This window comes from Alternaria atra (assembly GCF_907166805.1).
Source record: "Alternaria atra isolate CS162 genome assembly, contig: 21, whole genome shotgun sequence".
Taxonomy (NCBI): Eukaryota; Fungi; Ascomycota; class Dothideomycetes; order Pleosporales; family Pleosporaceae; genus Alternaria; species Alternaria atra.
Genome location: NW_025091319.1, coordinates 5,904,458 through 5,926,480, shown reverse-complemented (window position 1 = coordinate 5,926,480; position 22,023 = coordinate 5,904,458). Strand labels below are relative to the sequence as shown.

The 22,023-nt window shown below is 51.4% G+C and overlaps 7 protein-coding genes across 7 annotated transcripts; 2 read left to right on the top strand and 5 right to left on the bottom strand.

Moving 5' to 3' along the window:
• Positions 1 to 420: 420 nt before the first annotated feature.
• ALTATR162_LOCUS2399 (uncharacterized protein) lies at positions 421 to 2,229 on the top strand (the record flags this gene model as incomplete). The annotated part of the gene is made up of 1 exon (XM_043310003.1): positions 421 to 2,229. One exon carries the CDS (start codon positions 421 to 423, stop codon positions 2,227 to 2,229), a length of 1,809 nt encoding a protein of 602 aa, XP_043165938.1.
• A 633-nt stretch (positions 2,230 to 2,862) lies between these two features.
• Positions 2,863 to 3,069, bottom strand: ALTATR162_LOCUS2398 (uncharacterized protein; the record flags this gene model as incomplete). The annotated part of the gene is made up of 1 exon (XM_043310002.1): positions 2,863 to 3,069. The coding sequence occupies one exon, from the start codon at positions 3,067 to 3,069 to the stop codon at positions 2,863 to 2,865; it is 207 nt and encodes a 68-aa protein (XP_043165937.1).
• A 913-nt stretch (positions 3,070 to 3,982) lies between these two features.
• ALTATR162_LOCUS2397 (uncharacterized protein) lies at positions 3,983 to 7,465 on the bottom strand (the record flags this gene model as incomplete). The annotated part of the gene is made up of 1 exon (XM_043310001.1): positions 3,983 to 7,465. The coding sequence occupies one exon, from the start codon at positions 7,463 to 7,465 to the stop codon at positions 3,983 to 3,985; it is 3,483 nt and encodes a 1,160-aa protein (XP_043165936.1).
• A 2,611-nt stretch (positions 7,466 to 10,076) lies between these two features.
• On the bottom strand, positions 10,077 to 13,416 carry ALTATR162_LOCUS2396 (uncharacterized protein; the record flags this gene model as incomplete). Its single annotated transcript, XM_043310000.1, has 2 exons — positions 10,077 to 10,274; positions 10,327 to 13,416. The coding sequence occupies 2 exons, from the start codon at positions 13,414 to 13,416 to the stop codon at positions 10,077 to 10,079; spliced, it is 3,288 nt and encodes a 1,095-aa protein (XP_043165935.1).
• Positions 13,417 to 14,913: 1,497 nt separating this feature from the next.
• Positions 14,914 to 16,766, top strand: ALTATR162_LOCUS2395 (uncharacterized protein; the record flags this gene model as incomplete). The annotated part of the gene is made up of 5 exons (XM_043309999.1): positions 14,914 to 14,947; positions 15,000 to 15,105; positions 15,153 to 15,399; positions 15,451 to 15,734; positions 15,785 to 16,766. 5 exons carry the CDS (start codon positions 14,914 to 14,916, stop codon positions 16,764 to 16,766), a joined length of 1,653 nt encoding a protein of 550 aa, XP_043165934.1.
• Positions 16,767 to 17,061: 295 nt separating this feature from the next.
• ALTATR162_LOCUS2394 (uncharacterized protein) lies at positions 17,062 to 19,499 on the bottom strand (the record flags this gene model as incomplete). The annotated part of the gene is made up of 3 exons (XM_043309998.1): positions 17,062 to 17,553; positions 18,018 to 19,240; positions 19,289 to 19,499. The coding sequence occupies 3 exons, from the start codon at positions 19,497 to 19,499 to the stop codon at positions 17,062 to 17,064; spliced, it is 1,926 nt and encodes a 641-aa protein (XP_043165933.1).
• Positions 19,500 to 19,860: 361 nt separating this feature from the next.
• ALTATR162_LOCUS2393 (uncharacterized protein) lies at positions 19,861 to 21,260 on the bottom strand (the record flags this gene model as incomplete). The annotated part of the gene is made up of 2 exons (XM_043309997.1): positions 19,861 to 21,010; positions 21,061 to 21,260. 2 exons carry the CDS (start codon positions 21,258 to 21,260, stop codon positions 19,861 to 19,863), a joined length of 1,350 nt encoding a protein of 449 aa, XP_043165932.1.
• Positions 21,261 to 22,023: the final 763 nt, after the last annotated feature.

Sequence of the window (22,023 nt, the reverse complement as noted above, 5' to 3'; positions counted from 1 at the left end):
CGGTGGAAAGGCAGCTGTAAGTGTTCGAGATAGGTGGGGGAACAGTGTCGTCGTCACCCTGCCTAGCCGCCTAGCCGCCTGAAGGCATCCTCGACAAGGCGAAAACGATGCCGGAACTCCATCAAACACCACCAAGTATGGAACTGCTCCAGATGATTTGTTTGCTTCTAGGGGTATGCTCTGAATCTTTTCCATGCCGTAAGAGCCGGGCAACGTACATATACCATCAAGTCCCGAACCTGCTAAGTTCTGCCCACTCTTCATCAAGTCATCTTCACACAACCACCTTCTTTTCTCCAAAGTGCCGTGCACTAGTGTTTAATTTTATTGAGCTGAGCTCTTCATTCCCTCCTTTATCATTGTAATAACGAAGACTCAAGTTTCACTCCTGTCCTTTTAGATCAATTCAGACCACCCATAATGAAGACCATATATCCGCTTCTTACCCTCCTTTCGGCGGCTGCTGTCGCTGCCGGCCCTCTTCCTAGGAACGCAAAGCTGGCTGCTCGGATCAACGTCGATATCCCGTCACGTGTTGTGGCGCGTACCGAACACCTGGGCGAGGCTGCGCCCGCTCCAGCAGTTGATCCTGCCAAAGCAGCTGCTGACGCTATGGAGTCTATGCATGTAGCTGAAGCGGAGGCCAAGGACAAGGCACACCAAGAAGCTGCTGCGAAGATGGAGGCCGAACATCAGGCGAAAGCAGAAGCAGAAGAGAAAGCACATCAGGAGGCCGCAGCAAAGATGGAGGCCGAACACCAAGCCAAAGCCGAGGCGGAGGAGAAGGCTCATCAGGAATCTGCAGCTGCTATGGAAGCTATGCATGTGGCATCCGAGCAAGCGAAAGATGCTGCTCACAAGGCGTCCGCGGATGCCATGGAGTCTATGCATGTCGCGTCGGAGAAAGCCAAGGACGCTGCTCACAAATCGTCTGCGGATGCTATGGAGGCCATGCACGTCTCTCGGGAATTAGCCAGTATCTCGGCCGCGGCCACTACCACCGAGGAAGTCGCAGCAACAACTACAGCTGCAGCAATCACCCACGAGACTGTGGCACCAGAGACTACGACTATGGTCGAACAGACTGCGGCCCCTATGGTCACTGAACATCCCATGCCGCCACCTCCTCCTGTAGCTGAGATGCCTCCACCTCCTCCCGCTGCCGAAACGCCCCCACCCCCACCTGAGATGCCCGCCCACAAGACTCAGGCAGCACCGGAGCATACCATGGTACCACCGCCTCCTCCTGCCGAGATGCCTCCATCAGCTGAGATGCCAGCTCAAGAAACTCAGGCAGCACCAGAGCACACTATGCCTCCACCACCACCTCCTGCTGTTACTGTTATGCCTGAAGCCCCTGCAGCCGGTAACATGTCCATGACCCATGCAGCACCACCGGCACCTATGGTTACCGAGAGCTTCTCCCTGGTAATGGGCGAGGCCGCAAACTCCACACAACTGGTTGCTTCCTCCACTGGAAATGCTACTGAGCCTGCAGCCACTGAAGCACCAGGCGCGGCTGAAGAGGAGAAGAAGAAAGCCGAAGAAGAGAAGAAAAAGGCCGAGGAAGAGAAGAAGGCTGCTGAAGAGCAAGCCAAACAACAAAAAGAGGCCGACAAGAAAGCTGCTGAAGAGGAGAAGAAGGCGCAAGAGGAGGCTGACAAGAAGGCTAAAGAAGAGGCTGACAAAGCTGCAAAGGAAGAGGAGAAGAAGGCTCAGGAGGAAGAAAAGAAGGCCGCTCAAGAGCAGAAGAAAGCCGAGGAAGACGCTAAGAAGAAGGAAGAAGCTGACGCTAAAGCCGCTGAAGAAGAGAAGAAGAAGCAGGAAGAGGCCGACAAGAAGGCTGCCGAGGAAGAGAAAAAGAAGCAACAGGAAGAAGACAAGAAGGCGGAGCAGGGACAAGCCGAACAGCAAGACGGAGCTGAGCAAGACAACGCCCAAGACAACAAGGAAGAAAAAGACCAGCAAGAGGGCCAGCAAGATGAAGCTGAGCAAGATGACAACGAAAGCGACAACGAGGGCGAAGACAATCAGCAGGATGATGCTGCCGAGGCTGAGCCTGTTCCTGCTGAAGAGCAGAACGACCAAGCCGCAGCGCCAGTACCAGCCGCAGATTCCGGTGACGCTGTCGTCGAGTATCCCGCTGGTTTCCTGACCTCTTCCGCTCGCCGACGCGCCGAGATGGCTAATATGCCTGTTAAGCGCGGTATGAGGGTCGTCGCCTTCTAATCTGTGTGAGCGGTCAGATGTTTGAGATGGGGTAAGAAGGGTGGTGCAGTATTGGGGAGCTGCAAAATGCGCTGCATAGCGGCGATAGGATATGCGCACCATATTGGCAGGAAGCTGAACGCTCGGCTGTGATGAAATTGAAGATTCACCTTCAGTATTGTCCTTAGCTGTAGAGATAATAGTATTCGCTTTTTTTTTGTCGCAACGTCGAAGCAGTCCTGCGTTGGTGCAAGTGCATGAGATCGTAAGCGAGGGCATGCACATGATTTGGTAGACATTTCAGTATGTAGCGTTTTGGGTAGATACAAGTAATGTCCACAAGTACAGCTTCATCTTACTCATTCTCATGTCTAGCATCGCCATTCCCATACGTTCTGGCGTTACTGCCCACCTTTCACTGTAATGAACACTAAGAAGGGTATTCCAGGAAAGGCCATATGTCTCATGGATAAAGCGTGCCTCCACATTATCACCTCTCTCCAACAGCCCTCTTGCCAGTCCTTTCCGACCCTCCATAAAAGCAAACTCCATCAGCTTGCCATTCTGTATGCGTACTTCTTGACATGGAATGGCGTCCATGACGAAAGGGTAGAATCGGTAGCTGGTTCGTGCGAGTCGGCTTCGATCGTTGTCTCACAAATGCGCGATAACTTCCAGCACAAGATTGTTTGATAGAGCGGCGAGTCTATTGACGTGAGGTCGAGAATAGTCGAGGGCGAAGTCGAGAAGCCGGTGGTTGGCTTGACTGAGATGCCCAAGGCCGGCAGGACCGAGCAGCGCAGCGATCTTGCGGAGAAGCGCATTTGGAAGCTTGAGCAGCCCTGGTGGTGCGTCCGCCATATTGGAGTTATGTGTTGATCCGCCGAATAGGAGAGAGTGAGGTTGGATGTTTCATAGACCAGTCTAGAGATGGTCGCTTTGGTCACTAACGGACAGGCGTGCAGAGATCGTAACAACGTGTCCAATGGTGGGATTATAAGGGCGATTGATTAGGAGAGAAAGAATCGTTGATGCGATCGCGATATAGCCTGCTCGCACAGCTAATCCCGCTCCACCGCTGATGCCTATACAGCCTACAACAGTGCGTTCTGACTGGGTTAATGGCCGTATCATCCACTCTGTTACTGCTACGACTCCTTCTAGTCTTCGAACCTGAGCTTGGGCACTGATAGATCTCATTGCTACAAGCATTCGTAAGATATTCGGCTCACACTTGCACATGGATCAAAAGTTCAAGTGAAGAGGTGAATGCAATAAATTCCCCAAAATGCCCATACCATGCTACCAAATGCTAAACCGACCTGGTATCCCCGCTCTTAAATAACCGACCTAAGAAAAACGCCTAAAATGGAGATTGTCACAACCTATTCTGCCGCGAAACCAGTCCCAACAACTAACAGATCGTCCATCATGAAATGTCCCCAAATCATGACACACAACCGCACTATTAACGCCGACCAAACAGGAACGCTCATTTATCAAAAAAATCTTAACTAATACTAACGCTAAAGGGAACAAATGAAGGAGTTGAGAACGAACGAATAAACACACAGAGCGATTAAAATGATACTAGACTTGGTATGAAGACAGGTAGAACGAATGCAAAGTGGCTGAACCAATATGTTTGAAGAGAGAAAAGGAAAGGAAGCGAACGAACGCTTGTCAATATCAAACTTTTGGTCCTTGCGAACCGAGACCTGAAGTCTTCTTCTTCTGTTTCTCAAGCTCGCGCATGTAAGAATCAATGGAGTGGTTAAAAGGAAATAGACTGGGAGAGGTAGGCGGAGAGATCGTTCGATGCGCGATGGTTGTCATCTTCGTCATCGTCGTCGTCCTCGGCTGGTGACATGTATTCATCGAGGAAAGGGTCGTGCGTTGGCTTGCCTGGCAGTTTGTCTTTAGATGATGAACCAATGGTGTTTGCTTTCTTTGAAGTGTGTTTGGTGTCCGTTGAAACGACATCCATGGAGTCGACGGCTTTCGGGCCTGCGCGTTTGGAGTCCGGTGTACGAATGCTGGGCGCTCGGATAGTGGTGTTTGAGTTCTTCTCTTCCAAAGCTTTGTCTTGGACATCTTCAACACTGAGTACATTGGAGGGCCCGACACTAGGTAGCGGTGGAGGTGGCATTGATGTGCGCGCCTGTTTCTGTTTCTCTTTCTTCTGCGGCGATGCTGGGATGGTGAATATGGGTATGGGCTCCGGCCTGATCTCTAGCTCGGCTCCACGGACACCCTCGCCGAACACTGGGCCTCCTTTCTCATCCCATAGTCGCTCATCAATCCTTGCCTCGTCTTCACTGGAAAAGTTCAGATCTTTGATACTTTCATCAAGACTTTGGCGCATCCGCTCACTTTCAAACGATCTCCGCTCGGGTTCCTCAAAGCCTGAATCTTGATGCAGTGGCATTCGATATCCGTGCGCGATCGAGAGACCGGTTCCAACTCTCCGCGAATGTTCGGGGCGATCGAAGACAGAGAAGCCAGTGCTTACCCGTGATGGAGGAGCAGTGTTGGAGGCGGAAGAGTCCATAGCAACATCGTATTCCAGGTTGGCGAGTACAGCAGAGTCAGGTATATGAAACTGCCGACCCTCATAATAGTCTGGCGTAGCATCTAGCTCTGAAGGTGTGTGCTCTGGCTGTGTTTGTGCCAGCTCATGCACTCGACTGCTAAATGAAGCCTTGTTCTCTACCTCTCGATCATGACCCCGGACAGATGATTCTTGTAGGCTGCTTTCCATGGAGTGTGGCTCAGCCGGTTGGAGCCCACCGACAAACGACACCCTCAGAGGGGTATCTTCAGCTGACTTGCTACCTAGAAACGAATTCTCCATCTCCACTGGGGGGCTGGTGATGCATATATCTTTGGGCTCTTGTGTGGTAAAGTCGTGGACGTCAAGGTCGGCGCATCCTCTTTGGACTAGTTTGGTATCACCATCAATGTAAACCTGCTCCCATCTTGTCTCTCTACTAGCTGGTAGACTTGCAAGCTCGTTCTCAAGTTCTGAGTCGTCGAGTGACATGACTGATCGGTGAGCGGGATAAGGCGAGTATTCACTCCGTCCGTTTCTGTCACCGATGCTCAAAGGGTCAGGTGAGCGTCCACGATCGGAGTGATTGTTGGGAATGATGTATGAGCCAGAGGAAGCGGGATACTCTGTGCGCGGCACGTGAATCTCTTCGAATGACGACTGCTGTCTTGAGTGGCGGCGGTGTTTCGATATGTCCTCAAGATCGACTGCCGTCCTGGGGTCGATGTACTCTTTGTCGCTCCTGTGTGTGGAGACACTGCTTCTAATAGCAGCCTTGGGCTTGAAGTCTGTATCTAGGATATCCTCGGGGAACCACTTGAGAAGGTTTGCTGCTGATGGTCTTGCTCGGGGCGCGTCGCTGAGACAGGCTCTGATGATGTCGCGGAAGTACACTGGCACATCAGTATTCTGCCGATCGAGTGTGCGAGTTAAAGGCTTTTGCTGGCGCTCCGGCTCGTCTTGTTGTTCTGCTAGCGCCCACAGCACCATGCCCAGTTGGTAGAGATCCGATTTGACGCCAATATATATCGATATTCGTTGTCCGCTTTCGATAAGCTTGGCCAGCTCAGGTGGCTCCCAGCCGACAGGGCAGCCACGACGGTTGATGTCGATGATCTTGGCATTGTCGTCATTATCAATGACAATGTTTGAAAGTGTAAAGTCGCCCTGCACAAATCCGGCTTCGTGAATCTCGGACAGACCCTCGATGATCTGCCGTGCCCATCGTTCGCGGCGTTCCCAGTACAGTTGCCCTGTTGGCTTAAAGTCATAGATCATATCCACCAACGCGCCTTGCTCGGCGTAGCTAATTAGTAGACCCTTGATGAGCGCGTTCTGCTCATCGACTATAACGCCTTCGAACCTGATGACTGATTTGGATTCTTGCAGGCTGACAAGAGCGTTGATCTCGTACAGGAACTCCTCGACTGCATCTGGACCAGGGATCTCCTTCTTGATGTATGTCCGATTGTTGACAGAGACTTTGTACACAAAGCCTGAGATGTGGGAGTCGAAGGAAACTGCGTTCTCTCGGAAGCGCTTGCAGTCCAGGTGTTCAATCGCCGATGTGGCCGGGTATGGGATGATCTCGTTAACATCCTCCGTGACGTGCACGTGAAGACGACCATCCGCTGTTTCGAGCTTGAGGTTCGTGACGGTATCATAGAATTGGATGGCCGGCAGGGAGTCACGGATCGCTTCGTATATTCGTGAGCTCTTGTCGCGTTGGTAGTGCAGCGTCTTGAGGTCAGCCTCGAGCGACTCAGGCTCCAGGTGCCGGTAGTCGCACGACACTGTTACCCTCCTCCATCTGTTTGGCTCCTCGGCGAATGTGACGAAGAACTTTTCGCGATCTGACATGTCTCGAAAGTGCATGCTGAGGTTCAGGATCCACTTTGCCTCGAGCTCCTCCTGCAACCGTATATCGTCTATGTCTGAGCCTGAACGATGCGAGCCGTGTTCCGAGAAGGCGTCTGCTGGCTCTGCTGGCGGTGGCCTTTCTACTGGAGGCGGCCCCTCAATTGTGGAGACATCACCTGCAGACATGTAGTCTTCGGGCTCCTCTATGCCATAATCCACCTGCCGCGCGCCTGCCGGTATGTTCGAGTCTGGTCCCCCGCCAATAGTGCGTTCGCCGCGTTCCATCTCTGGGAACGGCTCTTCCTCTGGCAGCGGCTCTTCCTTTGGCAATGGCTCTTTCTCCTTCTCACTGTTGCTCTCGTGTGGGCTCAGGACGTCGGGGGCGGACATGGAGGGAACAGACATGGGAGGTGGCGAGACGTTTCGTTTCGAGGGGACGGAGCTCTTGCGGTCTTCCGACACAGCTCTTCGTGGTTCGCTCTCAGGCACCTCGAGCAGCTTGTCTCTCTTCTCGCTCTGCATTCGCTTGAAGGTCAGGGGTCTAGGCAGCCCCGGGATGACCTTCTTGCTGCCTCTCCTACCCAGCAATCCACCACTCGAGTGAGGCCTTTTCATCTCCTGCTTGTCCTCCTTGTTCTCTTTGCCTTCCTTGTTCACACCACCAGCCTGCTTGGCAAACCTGGTAGGCGAGGGCGGCGGAGTGTGCTCGTCCTTCTTCAGCCAGGAGCCAATCTTCTGGAAGTTGAGGCGGTCCCACATGCTCCTGTGCTCGGCAACTTCGGTACGCGCCCGCTGCCGGCTGGCACTCCTACTCGAGTCGCCATTGTCGGCTGATAGCAGCGGCATCTTCTGAGAGAGACGCTCAGCTCTCCCAGCCTTCTTATCCCCCTCTGCTAGCCTTCGCGGTGCGGAGGAAGGAGCAACCCAGGCAGACGTGACGTGCCGTGTGGTCGCGCTGCGGGGAGGTTCCTGGTCGGGTTTGGATCAATTGGATTGATACTATCGATTTGGCGCCGAGTGCATGCTGTGTCGCGGTCGTGTGTAACTGTGGCTTCCTGCATCCATCGATCTAGTTCATGCTCGGTGCCACGCCACTTGCTCCTGCGAATTCGATGGCTGCAAACTCTGCACGACAATCTCCGTGGTAATGACGAAAATACCGCTTCCGTCTATTGTTGACGCCCAAGCGACATGCGCAAGCTCGTTGGCGCCTAACCCCAGAACAGACAAACGGGCCGTGGGTGAGGAGGTACGTCGTAGGTGGTGAGGCTCAGTACAAGACCAGGCAGTAGGGCGCCGGGCAGTAGGCTGACGTTCGTATTCGAGTCGAGGCGGGCAACGACGACGACGCGATGCAATGTGCGATGATGAGTCGTCCCAAGTAAGATGGGATGAATGCGACTGAGGCTGGGAGCGTCTAGCCAATCAGCGCGTCAAAGGCCCAAGTCCCCAGGCGGGCGAACGGTCGAACACCGCCTTAGCGTATCCCAAGCAAATGCAGCAAATCAAATATTCCAGAGGCGAGGTGTCGGCACCTCACACAGCCCTAAGTCTTCGGTCCCAAGTCTCACGAGCGAAGGAGAAGCGGGGAGGAGATGGCAAGAAAGAACAATATTCAAAGAGAACAAATTTTGCGCTGTGCAGCTACCCCCTATGTTAGGTCATGTATATTCTGTACAGCTGGCGGTCAAGCGCCAACACCACATTGGACAGAAAAGACCCTCTGCCTGCAGCATCCGCAGCAGCAAAAACCCGAATTTGGTGCTTCTGTCGTCAAATCAGGCACGAGTGCGCCCTGGGTCCCGCCGTGACATACCACCGATGATGTACTGATTGGTTCTTGCTCGCGTGTGACAGCCACTCCAACAACCTGCGGTGAGAGTCACACACATCTCACCGTTGCATCTTGCCATAGTCAACGACCCTTCTCCCTCTCTCCGACCCTTGAGAACCGGTATATTAATTCAAAGTGTCGGTAGCTTTGCTTCATCCTGGCTCAACGGCCGCCTCTCATCAATTTTTCACAGCACGATATGAGCAGAACCCCTCATTTGGGCCTGCATACATTAGTCCACGCGTAGACGAGGGCAGCTACTGCACCTCATGGTACTTGCGGGAATGTATCCCGTCGTCGCAATGAGTACACGAACGACCCCACTCAACTTGTCGCACAGAGACGGTTTCGGCAAGCTTTGAGCAAAGCTGCTCCTGCACGCCGGAGGGATGACGCTCGCTAATGTATCTCGATCCTTCACTTGCGTTGTAGCTCCGGCATCGTTCCCAACAACTTGTAGCTGGCCATCGTGAAGCACCAAGGCATTGACAAAGGACTTATACGCCTCACTCAGCCCCTTGCGCCCTCTAAAGACTTCTCTCAGCCCTAATGTAAGTCCCTCATCCATTTCACCGGACTGCGCCATGCCGCCGCACCATAGCCTCCCCAAGACGCCAAAGACAATGCGAACCAAAAACAAAAGTGAAGCTTCCACCGCAAAAAAAGTCTGATGACAACTTCAGCTTTCTCTCAACCCCTGACTATGATTCGTTCCCTCCAGTTCGCAGTATGCGTTGTCCCTCTTTACGCCTACATACACAAGGCGCCCGTTGACACGTCAATGTGGTTCATGCATCAGACGAAGGAATCGAAGACTAACGCACAAAGGCTGCGCATAAAGCGCTGAAACACAACCACATGCATCACCAACGAACGCCAACAACAGCGTTGGCATAGTCTCCTGTTAGTGTTAGCCCTATCGTTTTGCATGTGGCTTCAGACATGTGGCAGTTGCGTCACAGATGGTATAGCATTGCCGTGATTTGCAGTGCGCTACGCATACCGCGGCATCTTGAAATTCACCTTCTAAGCCAACGAGGCACGATTGATAATGATTACATGGTGTTACCGTTACGATAACGCCCGTCGCAAATATGCGCAACATTCCACGATCCCCCTGCCACGTGTGGTGGGGTTCATGCAGGAGGGGTACGGAAAACCATGAGGGGTTGGAAAAACACATCATTTGGTACGTACCTGAGACGCTGCCAGCAAACGGTTGAGACCCTGGATAAGTAGCTTGTAGCGATGTCAGTGTCGTCAAGAAATTTCTATGAGACAGCACATGAATATTAGAGTAGCTATGAACAAAGCCCAGAGTGGGTAGCTAGGTACGGACCGTCCCGCTGTCAACACCATGGAAAGCAGAAGAAGAGAGAAGGGATCATGCTGGATATGTTTTCTTTTTAGCCGTTTGCATATTGTGACTATCAGTCATCACACCCCTCTTCTGATGCCGAATGACGCTTTGAGAAGAGAGAATTGTTATCATTCATTATCAATGCAGTTGAATCGTAATGGCTCTATCGCCAATGCCTATGCAAAAACGCCCAAAATGTGTTGCGCTGGCTAAGCTCGCTGTTTGCTTTATCTTACACCTATCCTGTCTCAAGTAAGGCTCGCTCAATCGTCGTCCTCACCGGACTCCTCCTCTTCCTCTTCCTTCTTCTTCTGCTCACGCTTCTTGCGGTCGCCCTTCTTAGCCTTGAGTTCCTTCTCCCACATCTTGTTCGCGGCGTCCTTGTCGAGGTCTGGGAAGACGATGTCGAAGACTTCCTTGTACCATTGGACGGGGCGGCCTTCTATGCCTTCTTTGATGTTCTGTAAAGTGTTAGCAGATGGACTATCGGTCATTAGGATTGAGAAAACATACCTCAGGCAGCTCAAGCCAGTCGCTCATGTTGTCGTGTGGGAAAATGACCGTCTTCGCGCCCGCTCTCCGTGCAGCAACCGTCTTCTCGCGTAGGCCGCCAATCCTCAGCACCTTGCCAGTAAGAGTCAGCTCACCAGTCATGGCGACATCGTCCCTAATCTTCTTGTCAAGTGCCAAACTGAGCATGCTCGTCGCCATGGTGATACCAGCGCTAGGTCCGTCCTTTGGTGTGCCGCCCTCGGGGCAGTGGAGATGTATCCTGGCGTGTTCGAAGAACTTGTTCTTAGGGAATTCGCGGGCCAAAATGCTCTTAGCGAAAGAGTATGCTACGCTTGTCGACTCCTTCATGACGTCTCGAAGGGATCCACTGCGCTCAAGACCGGGTGTTGACGATGCCGAGAGTGCGTTCTGAAGGATGGATTCGATGTAGAGGGCCGAACCACCCATTGATGTCCATGCCAGACCCATAGCCACACCAGGTGGCGTGAAGTCGTAGAGGCGGTCTGACGTAAAGATAGCGGGCCCGACATAATCCTTCAGGTTGTCCTTCGTGATAGAAACGTGTACGGAATCTGGGATCTTGAGCGCAACGCGCGGCTTCTCAGTGGTCTGCTCTTCAATGTTTTCCGGAGTCTCCTTGAGATCGCTCTTGTCCTTCTCCGATTCCTTCTGCGCAGCCTTGCCCTCCTCGGTAAGCGCAGCAGCCTCTGGAAGTGCGTCTTCGCCTACGTCGGTGACAATCTTCAGTGCTGACTTGCGGTATACCTTTTCGATGTGCTTCTTGAGGTTACGAACACCCGACTCGCGACAGTACTTGTTGATAAGTTCAACAATCGCATCGCTTTCGAGAACGACATCGGCATCCTTAAGTCCGCTCATCTCCTTTGCTGCGGGGGACAGGTACTTCTCAGCGATGGCAATCTTCTCGTCTGAAACGTAGCCAGACAATCGAATCACCTCCATACGGTCGAGCAAGGGTTGTGGGATGGTCTCATCCATATTCGCTGTGCACACGAACAGAACCTTTGATAGATCCACGGGTACGTCTAGGTAGTGGTCCAGGAAGCTGTTGTTCTGCTCTGGGTCGAGAAGCTCGAGCAGGGCTGATGCTGGGTCTCCGTGATTGCTGTTGCGACCGATCTTGTCGACTTCATCAATCAAGACAAGCGGGTTCTCCGTTTGGCATTTCTTGAGAGCTTGGATGATACGTCCGGGTAGTGCACCAACGTATGTCCTTCGGTGACCTTTGATCTCGGCTACGTCGTACATACCACCGACACTGAAGCGGTAGTACTGACGGTTCAGAGCGCGAGCAATGGACTTTCCGATCGACGTCTTACCCACACCTGGTGGGCCGACCAAACACAGAATCTTTCCTTCGACAGTACCGCGCAGTTTTCCAACAGCAATGAACTCAAGAATACGGTCCTTGACGTCCTTCAATCCGTGGTGATCCTCGTCCAAGACTTCTCGTGCATGCTGGATGCCGAAGTTCTCGGCGCTGCGCAGACCCCAGGGTAGCTGTGTGAGCCAGTCGAGGTAGTTCCGGGTAACGTTGAACTCTGATCCGTTGGGTTCGAGACCTTGCAGCTTGCTCATTTCTTCTTCGAAGACCTTACGCACAGCTTCAGGCATAGCAAGCTTGTTAGCCTTCTCGTTAAACTTCTCGATCAGCTTGTCCTTGCCATCCGATTCGATACCAAGTTCTCGCTTGATGCCCTTCATCTGCTCCATCAACATATACTCGCGGTGCTTCTTGGTCACTCTGGCGTTGACATCGTCGGCAACCTTCTTTTGCAACTCCGCACTGATGAGTTCCTTCTTGAGCACCTCCAACGCCTTGCTGAGACGCTTTTCGATGTCCATCTCCTCGAGTGCATCCTGCAATTCGTGTGACTCGGCTTGTGCTACTGCAGCGGCGAAATCAGCAAGCTTGACGGGGTCTTCGCCGACGTTCATGGTGGTATGGACGGAGAAGGTCGAGACATGATCGCGGAACAGCGGGTTAAGTAGTGCAACGCCCTTGAATGTGTTGACGATCTCGTTGACCAATACCTGGATTGTCTTGTTGGTCTTCAGATCGAAAGGCTCCTCGACCATGTTCTCAACATCAGCAATGCTGACGTTGCGACCCTTGAGAATGGTGGGCACAAGCGCTCCCTGAGCTGCCTTGGCCTCCTCTGTTGCCTCCTCGAAGCTAGCAACCACATCGCCCTTGTTTTGGGTTGCACCTGCCTCAGGCTCTTGGGTATCCGCACTCTCGTCTAATGTGCTTTCAGCCACCGATGGCTCCTCCTTCGCTTGCGGTGGCGACTTAAGACCAGTCATCTTGATGCGGCGGTGTGGATAGAGGACGCATGTCATGGCAAAGTTGTCGTCGGCGCCCACAGGAAATGCGCTCGTGACCTGGCAGAATGTACCCACATCGTATACCTCGCTGGGGTCGTGAATGACATCTTTGTCGGCAGTGTCATCCTTGAACATGAAGGCACCAATGTAAGGTTGCCCTCGCTTGACCATATCCGCAATCGCTTGTCCGACCTCCCTATCTCTGATGGTGATAGCCTTATAAAACCCGGGGAATAGAGGACGCTTGACGAGCGGTATCGCCATGACTTGCGGGTAGACGTCTGGAATCGAGGGCTTGACGAGCGCTCTTTCAGCACCCTTTCGTTTCTTGCCACCACCATCACCGCCTGAACCACTTCCTCCTGCTGCGCTGCCTCGCCCCGAACTCGCTCTTGGTGGTATTGGCTCGGGCGCATCGCTCTTGCCCTCGAGCTCTTCTGCTCTTTGCTGCTCCTTCAGCTTCTTGGATTCTTCTGTTTCTTCCTCTTTGGCCTCCTCTAGTGGCTCCGGTGGCGCCTTCGAATCATCTTCTTTCCGTCTACTCAAAGATGTGGAGAAGCTGCGGTATGCGAAGAGTGCGGCGGGCGGCGAGGTGCATCGGGTGTGTTGTCGCGCGACCAAAGACGCTGTGCATTGGGCCGGGAGATGTCGCGATGATGCCCTGGTAGTAATATTTCTAGCATTCGAGCGAGAAGCCTGACGAAGGGCTGCCCGCCACGGCAAGCTCTGGCTTTGGAACATGATGATTCGGTGTTATGTGGACGTGAACAATGGTAATACAATACAAAGAATGAAAAGAGTGCACGTATGATCACGTAGCACTCGTGTATTGCCCACGAAATCTAATAAGAGGTTTGGGTGATGTACAATGAAGGTTGACAAGTTGTAGTGGCGGCGTATGAATTGCTCAGCGACTTCCGAATCTCGACATCATCACCGCCCAAGCTCCTCCGATAGCCCCGATGGCGAAACCTCGGCAACCCGCGACACTGTCATTTCGCCTCCAAACATTGTCTGTCTTTCCATGACCCCCCGATTTCGGTACACATATTACTCCCATGTCTTTCTAATATCATCTCTCTCGCCATAAGCCGTTCTGCGACTCTCCATCACTATTGCGACGTCGGCTTCTCTTCACGCTTGTCGTCCACATTTCCAATCTAGTAGAACATGATCGAATCCAATGGAAAACAGCGAAGAACGGCCGCGCGACTCTGCTTACCAAGTAAACAATATATATCCGTCTAGTAGATTCCGTTTAGCGATCGTGCTGCGGCCACCAAGAAATGATACATACTGGTTATATCTACTGTTAGCCCAAGAAGCCGGGTCGAGTGTTGAGCATACATGCTTAATACAGTTTTCTGTATATTTGCACTAGATCGCGCAGGTCATGGCCCACATCGAAACACAATGCGCACCAACGAAGCCAGCCTCAAGACGCTTTGGATCTGATCACACGCGTGGGCCATTGCCAGCCTAGGTACCGACCCAATCCGTCGCGAAACCCATCGCGCGCTCACGTGAGGTTGCTCATGAGAGCATCTTTGGAAACCAGACCTTCGCGACGCGTGATGCATTAACCTACGTATAAGCCCGCAGGATTAAAAACATCGGTCCATCTTGTGCTATTCTGCTCATGAGATACTCGGAGCTGATGCCAAAACTGTAAAAGATTATTTTACCGACAGCGATGCAAAAAGGCCTAATAGCATCGAATGCCGCGTTTGAAAGATCGCATCACGGGTTCCTGCCACCCATTTAAAAGTGAATGGTTCGTATGATGTCAGAGTTCTCAAACAGAGATGGCATTGCTCCTCTACTGTTTTGTGCGAATCTCGCTGCCATCTCGACGACCAAAAAGCAAAACAACTGGCCTATCCGCAATTGGTAATCAACGATGGAGTAACAATTGGGAGAGAAGATCCACTAGTCTTCTCTTGGCTTTTACACATCTTGCGCCAATTAGTGGGCGATCTTCCCACGTCAATGGTAGGTTTCACGACACGGTCACACTAACGTCATCGCGTCCCACTGATTCCAACGGTATGGGGTCCGGACCGATGGCGAACGCTGTCACACGGCCAGCAAACTGTAGCTAATGTACTATGAGATCACTTCTGATGTTCATCATACCGTTGTACTTTGTTGCTCCAACGACCTTCAGTTCACTTCAACGACGTCTCAAACTTCATCTACTCCATGGTCTGCTAGTGTTCTAGTAGCGAGTCATACAACATGTCAAATCCTTCGTCACTCCATGAAGACAAAGGTATGATATGTCCCACAATTAATTCGAAAACATCTTTGCTGACTTTTCTCAGACAGTGCATCTCTACCCCAGCGTAAGAGAGAAGCGCCAACGCGTATGATAGATGGGAAAGAAGTCGAGCTTCACACGTGGAATGGTCCTCACGACCCTGACAACCCGTGCGTGCGTTGCCTCTTTGTCTGAGACAAGCGCTGATCAAAGCCAGGTTCAATTGGTCTAACAAGTACAAATGGTTCTTGACAATTACTGTCTGCTTCATCTCCATCTTAACAGGTCTCCCGGCTGGATCTTACGGTGCTGGTAACGAGTGGATGGCGACTCGCTTCAACGTTCAGAATGAACCGTTTCCGAACCTCTATTGGGCGACATGCTCATGGAATATGGGCGCTGCTCTCTTCCCACTCCTATTCGTGCCTTTGACCGAGAACACTGGTCGTATGCCTGGGTACTTCGTAAGTCATCAAGATATCCACGGACGACGAGCCAATCTGACAAACACTAAGGTCGCATACATCGTCTTCGAATTGTTCCTTTTTGGGTCAGCTTTTGCTGGTAACTTTGCAACCCTAGTCGTCACCCGTTTCTTCGGTGGTGGTGCATCATCCGTTTCTATCAACATCGTCGGTGGTAGCATCAGCGATGTATGGAGAGGTGACAAAGCTCGAAGTTTGCCAATGTCCATCTTCGGCTTCACGTCCGTCGCTGGTATCGCTCTCGGACCGTTTGTGGGTAGCGCGATCGTACAGATCGGCTATCCTTCCACTGGGCTGCAATCCCCATGGCGTTGGTATGTATCTCATCACACTTGGTCCCCCCTGCTAATGTGTATGTGCACAGGATTTACTACATTCAAATCATTTACAACGCCGCTCTAATTCCCGTTTTCTACATCATCCTCAAGGAGACCCGTGGCGACGTCATCCTGAAGAAGCGCGCCCAGAAGATTCGCAAAGACACCGGTCGCGAAGTCTACGCCGAATCCGAGCTCGACAAGCCTTCAATAGCCAATTTACTCAAGGTCTCTTTCATGCGACCAACAAAGATGTTGCTCACCGAACCCGTCGTCACTTTTTTCACCCTTTGGATTAGTTTCGCGTGGGGTATTCTGTTCCTATTCTTCTCCTCCGTCGTACAAACCTTCAGCGCAAGCTACGGTTTCGGAACTTTCCAAACTGGTCTCATCCAACTGTCCATCACCGTCGGAGCGCTGATTGGAACGCTCATCAATCCGATACAAGACTGGATGTACCTCCGCACTGCATCTAAGAACCAGGAGCGCCCTGGTAAGCCCATTCCGGAAGGCCGTTTATACACCAGTATCCCTGGTTCGCTACTCTTCACCGCTGGTCTTTTCTTATATGGCTGGACATGTCGACCGGAGATTCACTGGATCGTGCCTGCGATAGGAATCTGTATGGTGGGTGTGGGCATCTATTCCATCTACATGGGGGTAGTCAACTACCTCACCGACGCTTACGAGAAGTATGCTGCTTCCGCGCTTTCTGCCGCATCTCTCGGTCGTAACTTATTCGGCGCTTTTCTACCTCTCGCTTCCTACTCGCTTTTCAAGAATCTAGGTTTCGGCTGGGCAGGCAGTTTACTTGGTTTCGTTGGATTGGCATTGAGTCTGGTACCGGTGGTACTACTCATAAAGGGTCGCCAGATCCGCGCGAAGAGTCCGTTCATGTCGGAAGCCACATTTGATGATGGTGGTGACGAAGATATGGATGACAGGAAAAACATTCATAATCATCGGGGCACTTTTGGGCCCGCGGGTGTTGCAGGTGGACCGCCTGGTGGAGTGGACGATGCTGTCTAAAGACACAACGATCCGTGCAAGATAGGAGTCGCAACAATGCTTTGAAGCGAGTTTTGTTCATGTTTTGAGCTTTGCATTTGTGAAAACACGGAAGACGCTAACAGTAAGCGAAGAATATCTAGATATCGAATTTACAAGATGAATATATGAAAACGCAGTAGAAGAAAAAGAAGGAATCGTACCAGCAGACTGCACAAAAAGGAAGAAGACTTCTGCTATTGAGCCTTGTAATGAAGCGGTGTAGTAGGAGAACCTCACGCCGTTTCCTTAACCCCCAGTCCTGGCAGAGACTATCTTAAACCGGCGTCTGCGATAACGCCTGCTCATGTCCATAATCCGATCCTTTCTCTCCAGATTCATCGTCCGATGTACCAGCATCGGAAGCTTCATCATTGGAGACTTCAGACTCCGAATGCTCGTCTTCCGGTGCATCATCCTCTGAAACCCTATCCTCGGAGGAGTCGTGTTCCTCAGTGTCATCTTCGCTTTCAGAGCGCTCATTTTCCAAATATTCGCTTTCTGAGTGGTCGTTACCAGAGTGTTCAACTTCGTCAGCATCGCTCTCGTCGTCCTCCTCAGTACCAGCTCCACTTTCACACCCCGACTCCACTGTCTTCTCCCCAGCACCACCACGCATCCTCACACTATCCTTCCTCTCTTCCTCTTGGCGTTCCCAGTCACCATGGCCATCTCCGTCCTCCGACTCTGACATCTCCTCGGGCTCAGCCACAAACATTTTCCTCCACCTCTCAACCCCGATCCATCGCGCTTCCAAGACTGCGTAGAACTAGTAGAGTCTCTTTCCTTCCTACTAGACGATGAAGACTTGTGACCTAGTTTGCTAAGTGTGCGGGCTGCGAGGAAGGACCCGCGTTCGGGTTTTCTACAATCAGTGGTTGAAAGCTAACTATTTCGGCTATCCACAAAGGCGCGAGACTTAGCGCTAGTCCTACTATTGTTGCGCTCGGGATAGCTGCGGGTTTGATGGCTATCTGAACTGAGTCTGCTATCATTACTGGAAGTGTTTGAGCGCCGCTGTAGTAGGGATCGGCTCTCGATGCTGGATCCACCGGATAATCTTTGACCCAGTGCGGAAGTCGCTGTCGGGTCGTTGGCGGAGACAAATGGATTTTCTGATGTGTCTTTCGAGAGGATTCTTCCACTGTTGTATCTGGAAGAGTAACCTGATGATGCTGATGTCCTTGTGGAGCCATCCGAACGTCTTGCTATGCTGTCAGAGAAAACATTTACTGCCTCTATCGTTCTGCTATTGCCGGCATCCCGCATTCTAACACTGTTATCTGCGTAGCCACCCTCAGCAATCGATGTGACCGTCGTGTTGAAGTCTGGCCTTGCCTGTTCATTCATACTCATACTTCTAGAAGTTCCGTTACTACTGCCACCGGGCTTCTTGTCCGACATGGAACTATGGGCACTAGGAGTCACATCGTTAGCAAACGTGTTTGCTCGTTTAGGAGAACGCATAAGAGGCTTCTCGCGAGCTTTACGTTCGCGCTTCGATACGGTAGAGGTATTGGATCTCCGCCTGGTAGAGTGTAATTGAGCTCCAGAATCATTCGTGTCGTATAGGTCCACGTTCTCGGCCTGAGTCACTTGTGCCAACGAGCGAGCTCTTTCTTCATCCTTCTGCCGTCGATTTTCCTCAACCAGCCTCTGTTGCTCTGCCGCGCGCTCCTCTTGCTCTTCTGCTTGTCTTCGCTCCTCTGCTTGACGCTCCTTTTCCTCTTGCTTCTTCCTTTCCGCCATTTGATTCCTTGCATCCAGGATCTTGCGACGCGTCTTTGCAGCTCGATCAAGCGACTGCCTTGGCATGACGGCTTCGGTGTCCATACTTTGTTTATGCTTGACATATGACGTTGGCCGTTCGATACTCACGTTGTTAGCATCGACGACCGTAGTCACACTATCGAACGACCCCCTCTTGATTGGGCGTTTTGTGACATAAGCAGACGAAACACTGACCTTTGCCCATTCTTTGGTGCTGCTACCAAGGTCAATATCTTGTAAAGCATCGTTTTCGAACTCTGCAGAATCTCGAAGTACTTCCGGTATCGGTGCGTTTGATGACTTTGGCAGCTTCTTTTCTGGCTTGCGTCGTGAGGGCTGTAGCTCGCCTTTATGGATTTTCTCCCATATGTCCGCCGCTACTGTTTGCGCAGGATCGTATGCGGTATTCGCAGGTACTGCCTTCAGTTTTCTCGTTACTTTTCGCACAGGCTTCGGGGAGAGTAGCTCAGGCTGTTCTACCAGCGAGTTTCCGTAGCCATCCGTTACAGAATTCCAAGGTCTTCCTGCGTGTAAGTCCAGTTTTTGGAAATTACTAATCTCCCCAGCTGTTCCCTTGCTGCTTTCTTTGACCTCTTCGATAGAGAGGAAGACCCGTTCAGGTGGACTTACAAGTCCCTCACCGCCCGTATACTCAATCTCCGGAATATGTGGCAGCGGTTTCCCGACTGGCGCGATATGTGCGGGAGTTACACTCTCCGAACCGTGCCACTAACCACTATGGTATTGTTGATGCGGAAGTTCGACGTCGCGTAGCTGGATGATTTGCTGTTTGAAATGCTCGACGTTTTCGATGTCGCGGGTGCGCTCCACATCCGGCACTGCGAAGCGCACGCGCCTGTATGCTTGGCAGATGTAGTATGTGCCGAGTAATCCTACAAGGACTACAAAACTGACGATGATCGCTGGGAGGATCGCTAACGCCATGGTTTACTAGAGATATAATCGACGGTAATGAGTGATAGCTTCAATCGTGGGAATATGATAGCGTTTTTTGACTACATCTATGCTGAATATAGTATATGGAGAGGTTATTGCGAAGGAGGCTGCCCAATACATGTCTACATCCGTCTTCACACATGATCAGTGACTGGTTCGTAACTTCCATGATTGTGACGGCTTCAGCCAAAATGGTAGAGAGACATGCAAACATACAAAACATATGTTGCTTGAACGAAGTGTCTTAGTATCTTCACGGTGCCGCAGTAACATCCTCGACTTGACACAATCTACAGTGGCTAGTCTTTGAATGCCAAAGCCAGGAACAAGGTCATATTCTCCTTCAGCCTCATTTCTTACTCGTATGTTGTACAGAGTCATCTGAGATATTCATGGCTTCGAGAGACTCCGCTCCTGATTTACAGCACAAGAATTCTCTGAAATGATGAACCAACTGTCGAGATGTTGGTCGTGCTTGGGTATCCGGGCTAAGCATCATCTCAATAATCTCCACAGTGTCTCCGGGTGACACGAGTCCAAATATTAGCTGTGTTGTTCCAGGGAAGGGCCGTTGGTTGGGTCCAACGTACTCTTTTAACTGGCCTATCTTGGCGTAGTAATACGGCAGACTCGTAGCATTGTCGTTGAGGAGACCTTGGTGTTCGCTTGACGCGGACCTTTCTCCTTCCGATGGGTCGAAGTAATTACACACGAACGTGTAAATCTCCAGGAATACACAGCCGAGAGAAAAGACATCGGCTGGAAATCCTCTAGGCTCTTGCCCGATAACTTCAGGTGCTGCATATTTTCGAGTAAAGCTAGTAGGTCCGCTTGTCTCCACCTCCTCTGATCGTTGATACGATCGTGATATGCCAAAATCTGTTAAATACACCTTGTAACTCAGTTCCGGGGCTTTGTACCCCAGATCTTGGGCGACCACAAGCGGTGAGAACGACCGACGGACAAGTATGTTTTGAGGTTTGATGTCCATATGCTTGACCAAGCTTTTATGGACGTGACGTAGAGCACTACTAAGGCAATGTGGGAATAATCGAATATGGTGGAACATCTTAACCTGCACATCTCCACGAGGTGTCCGAGAAAACTCGTATAGAAACTCCTCGAGATTATGTTCCGCCACGGGATACGTTAAAATAGACAGTTGCTTATCTAACGTATAGGTACCAATCACACGCACTATATGTGCGTGATCGAGGTGAGTCAAATGAGCAACCTCATTGACCGCATCGTCCTTGGTGAGTTGACGGTTGCAGAAAATAGTCTTACGAGCCAGTAGGATTCGTTGGCACTTAACGCTTTCGACGATAGCCGAACTTCCTCTTCCGAGAGTGTCCTGGACTTCGAGTATTTCACCCACCAGCTTACGTTCTCGTTTTTGGAATTCTACGTGCTGGCCTCGACCAGACCAGTTCTGCTCACTCGAAGGGTCAATGGGCCAGAGACCCTTTTTTAAGAGGATCTCTTCATAACTGCTGCATCTGTTCGGTCGTCAGAGCTCTGTCATCTCTCAACAAAAGTCAGTACTGACCTCTTGAGGAGAGCCTGGAGCGAATCATGTTTCCGTGCACCGAAACCAGAAATCGCAGTGTGGAACGTGTTGTTCGAGAAATGGGAAACCGTGGACATGAATTCATCTTCATCTGCCTTCTTATTGTCATCATCCTCATCGTCAGCGAAGTATGATGTAAGCTCCACACGTCGACTCCGCTCGGCTATATCCTTTGACATGGTTGTTTTGTCTACATGAATTTACCGTGCTGGTATCTTAGTCCAGATATGGATGGCCTCCGCTTGAATATGGCAGTCGAATCGAGGGAGCAAAGCCTCCGGTGAAGATAGGATAGGGAGCCAGCGTCTCCAGTTTAGAATGTTGCCTGGGATCTTACGCTCTTTCGTTGAGGTTGGTGGACTCAAGACAAGATCAAGATGTCGATCCCAAAAGAGGGAGCCAAAGGGAAAGAGTCACTGTGTGATGGAATGTGTGTGTTTGTTTACGTGTGTCAAGAGTAGGTCAGATTTGCACTGCCCTGATGAGGCAGCAGGCTCTACCCCTCTCGACTTAATCCAGTTAGTGTAATCTGTACCCTGTTCGCGCCCCGCCCCCCGTGTACACACAAGCACTCTACGAGCTGCCCACAATGTTATCATTGAAGTAACTGAATGGAATAATATTATCAGATGAAGGGATTCGTGCCTCTTCGTAGGCGTGAAAAGGCGGTGACGCGGAACCCTCGTTCACTGTCATTATAGTACAAGGCAGCACCATCCCAAGAAAGCGCCATGGTGATTCGTAAGAAACGGCCAGCAGAGCCATCACATCACGATTCTGAAAACTGTCTGACAATGTTAGATGCGGTTGTAGCTGGGAAGGGGTTCAATCAAATGCCAGGCACGTGTCGCAGACAAGGAAAGAATCTCAAGAGATATCAGAACTCACTACCGAGTCAGAGACGAACACATCTATGGGTAAAAACTGTGTGCTTGTATTTTG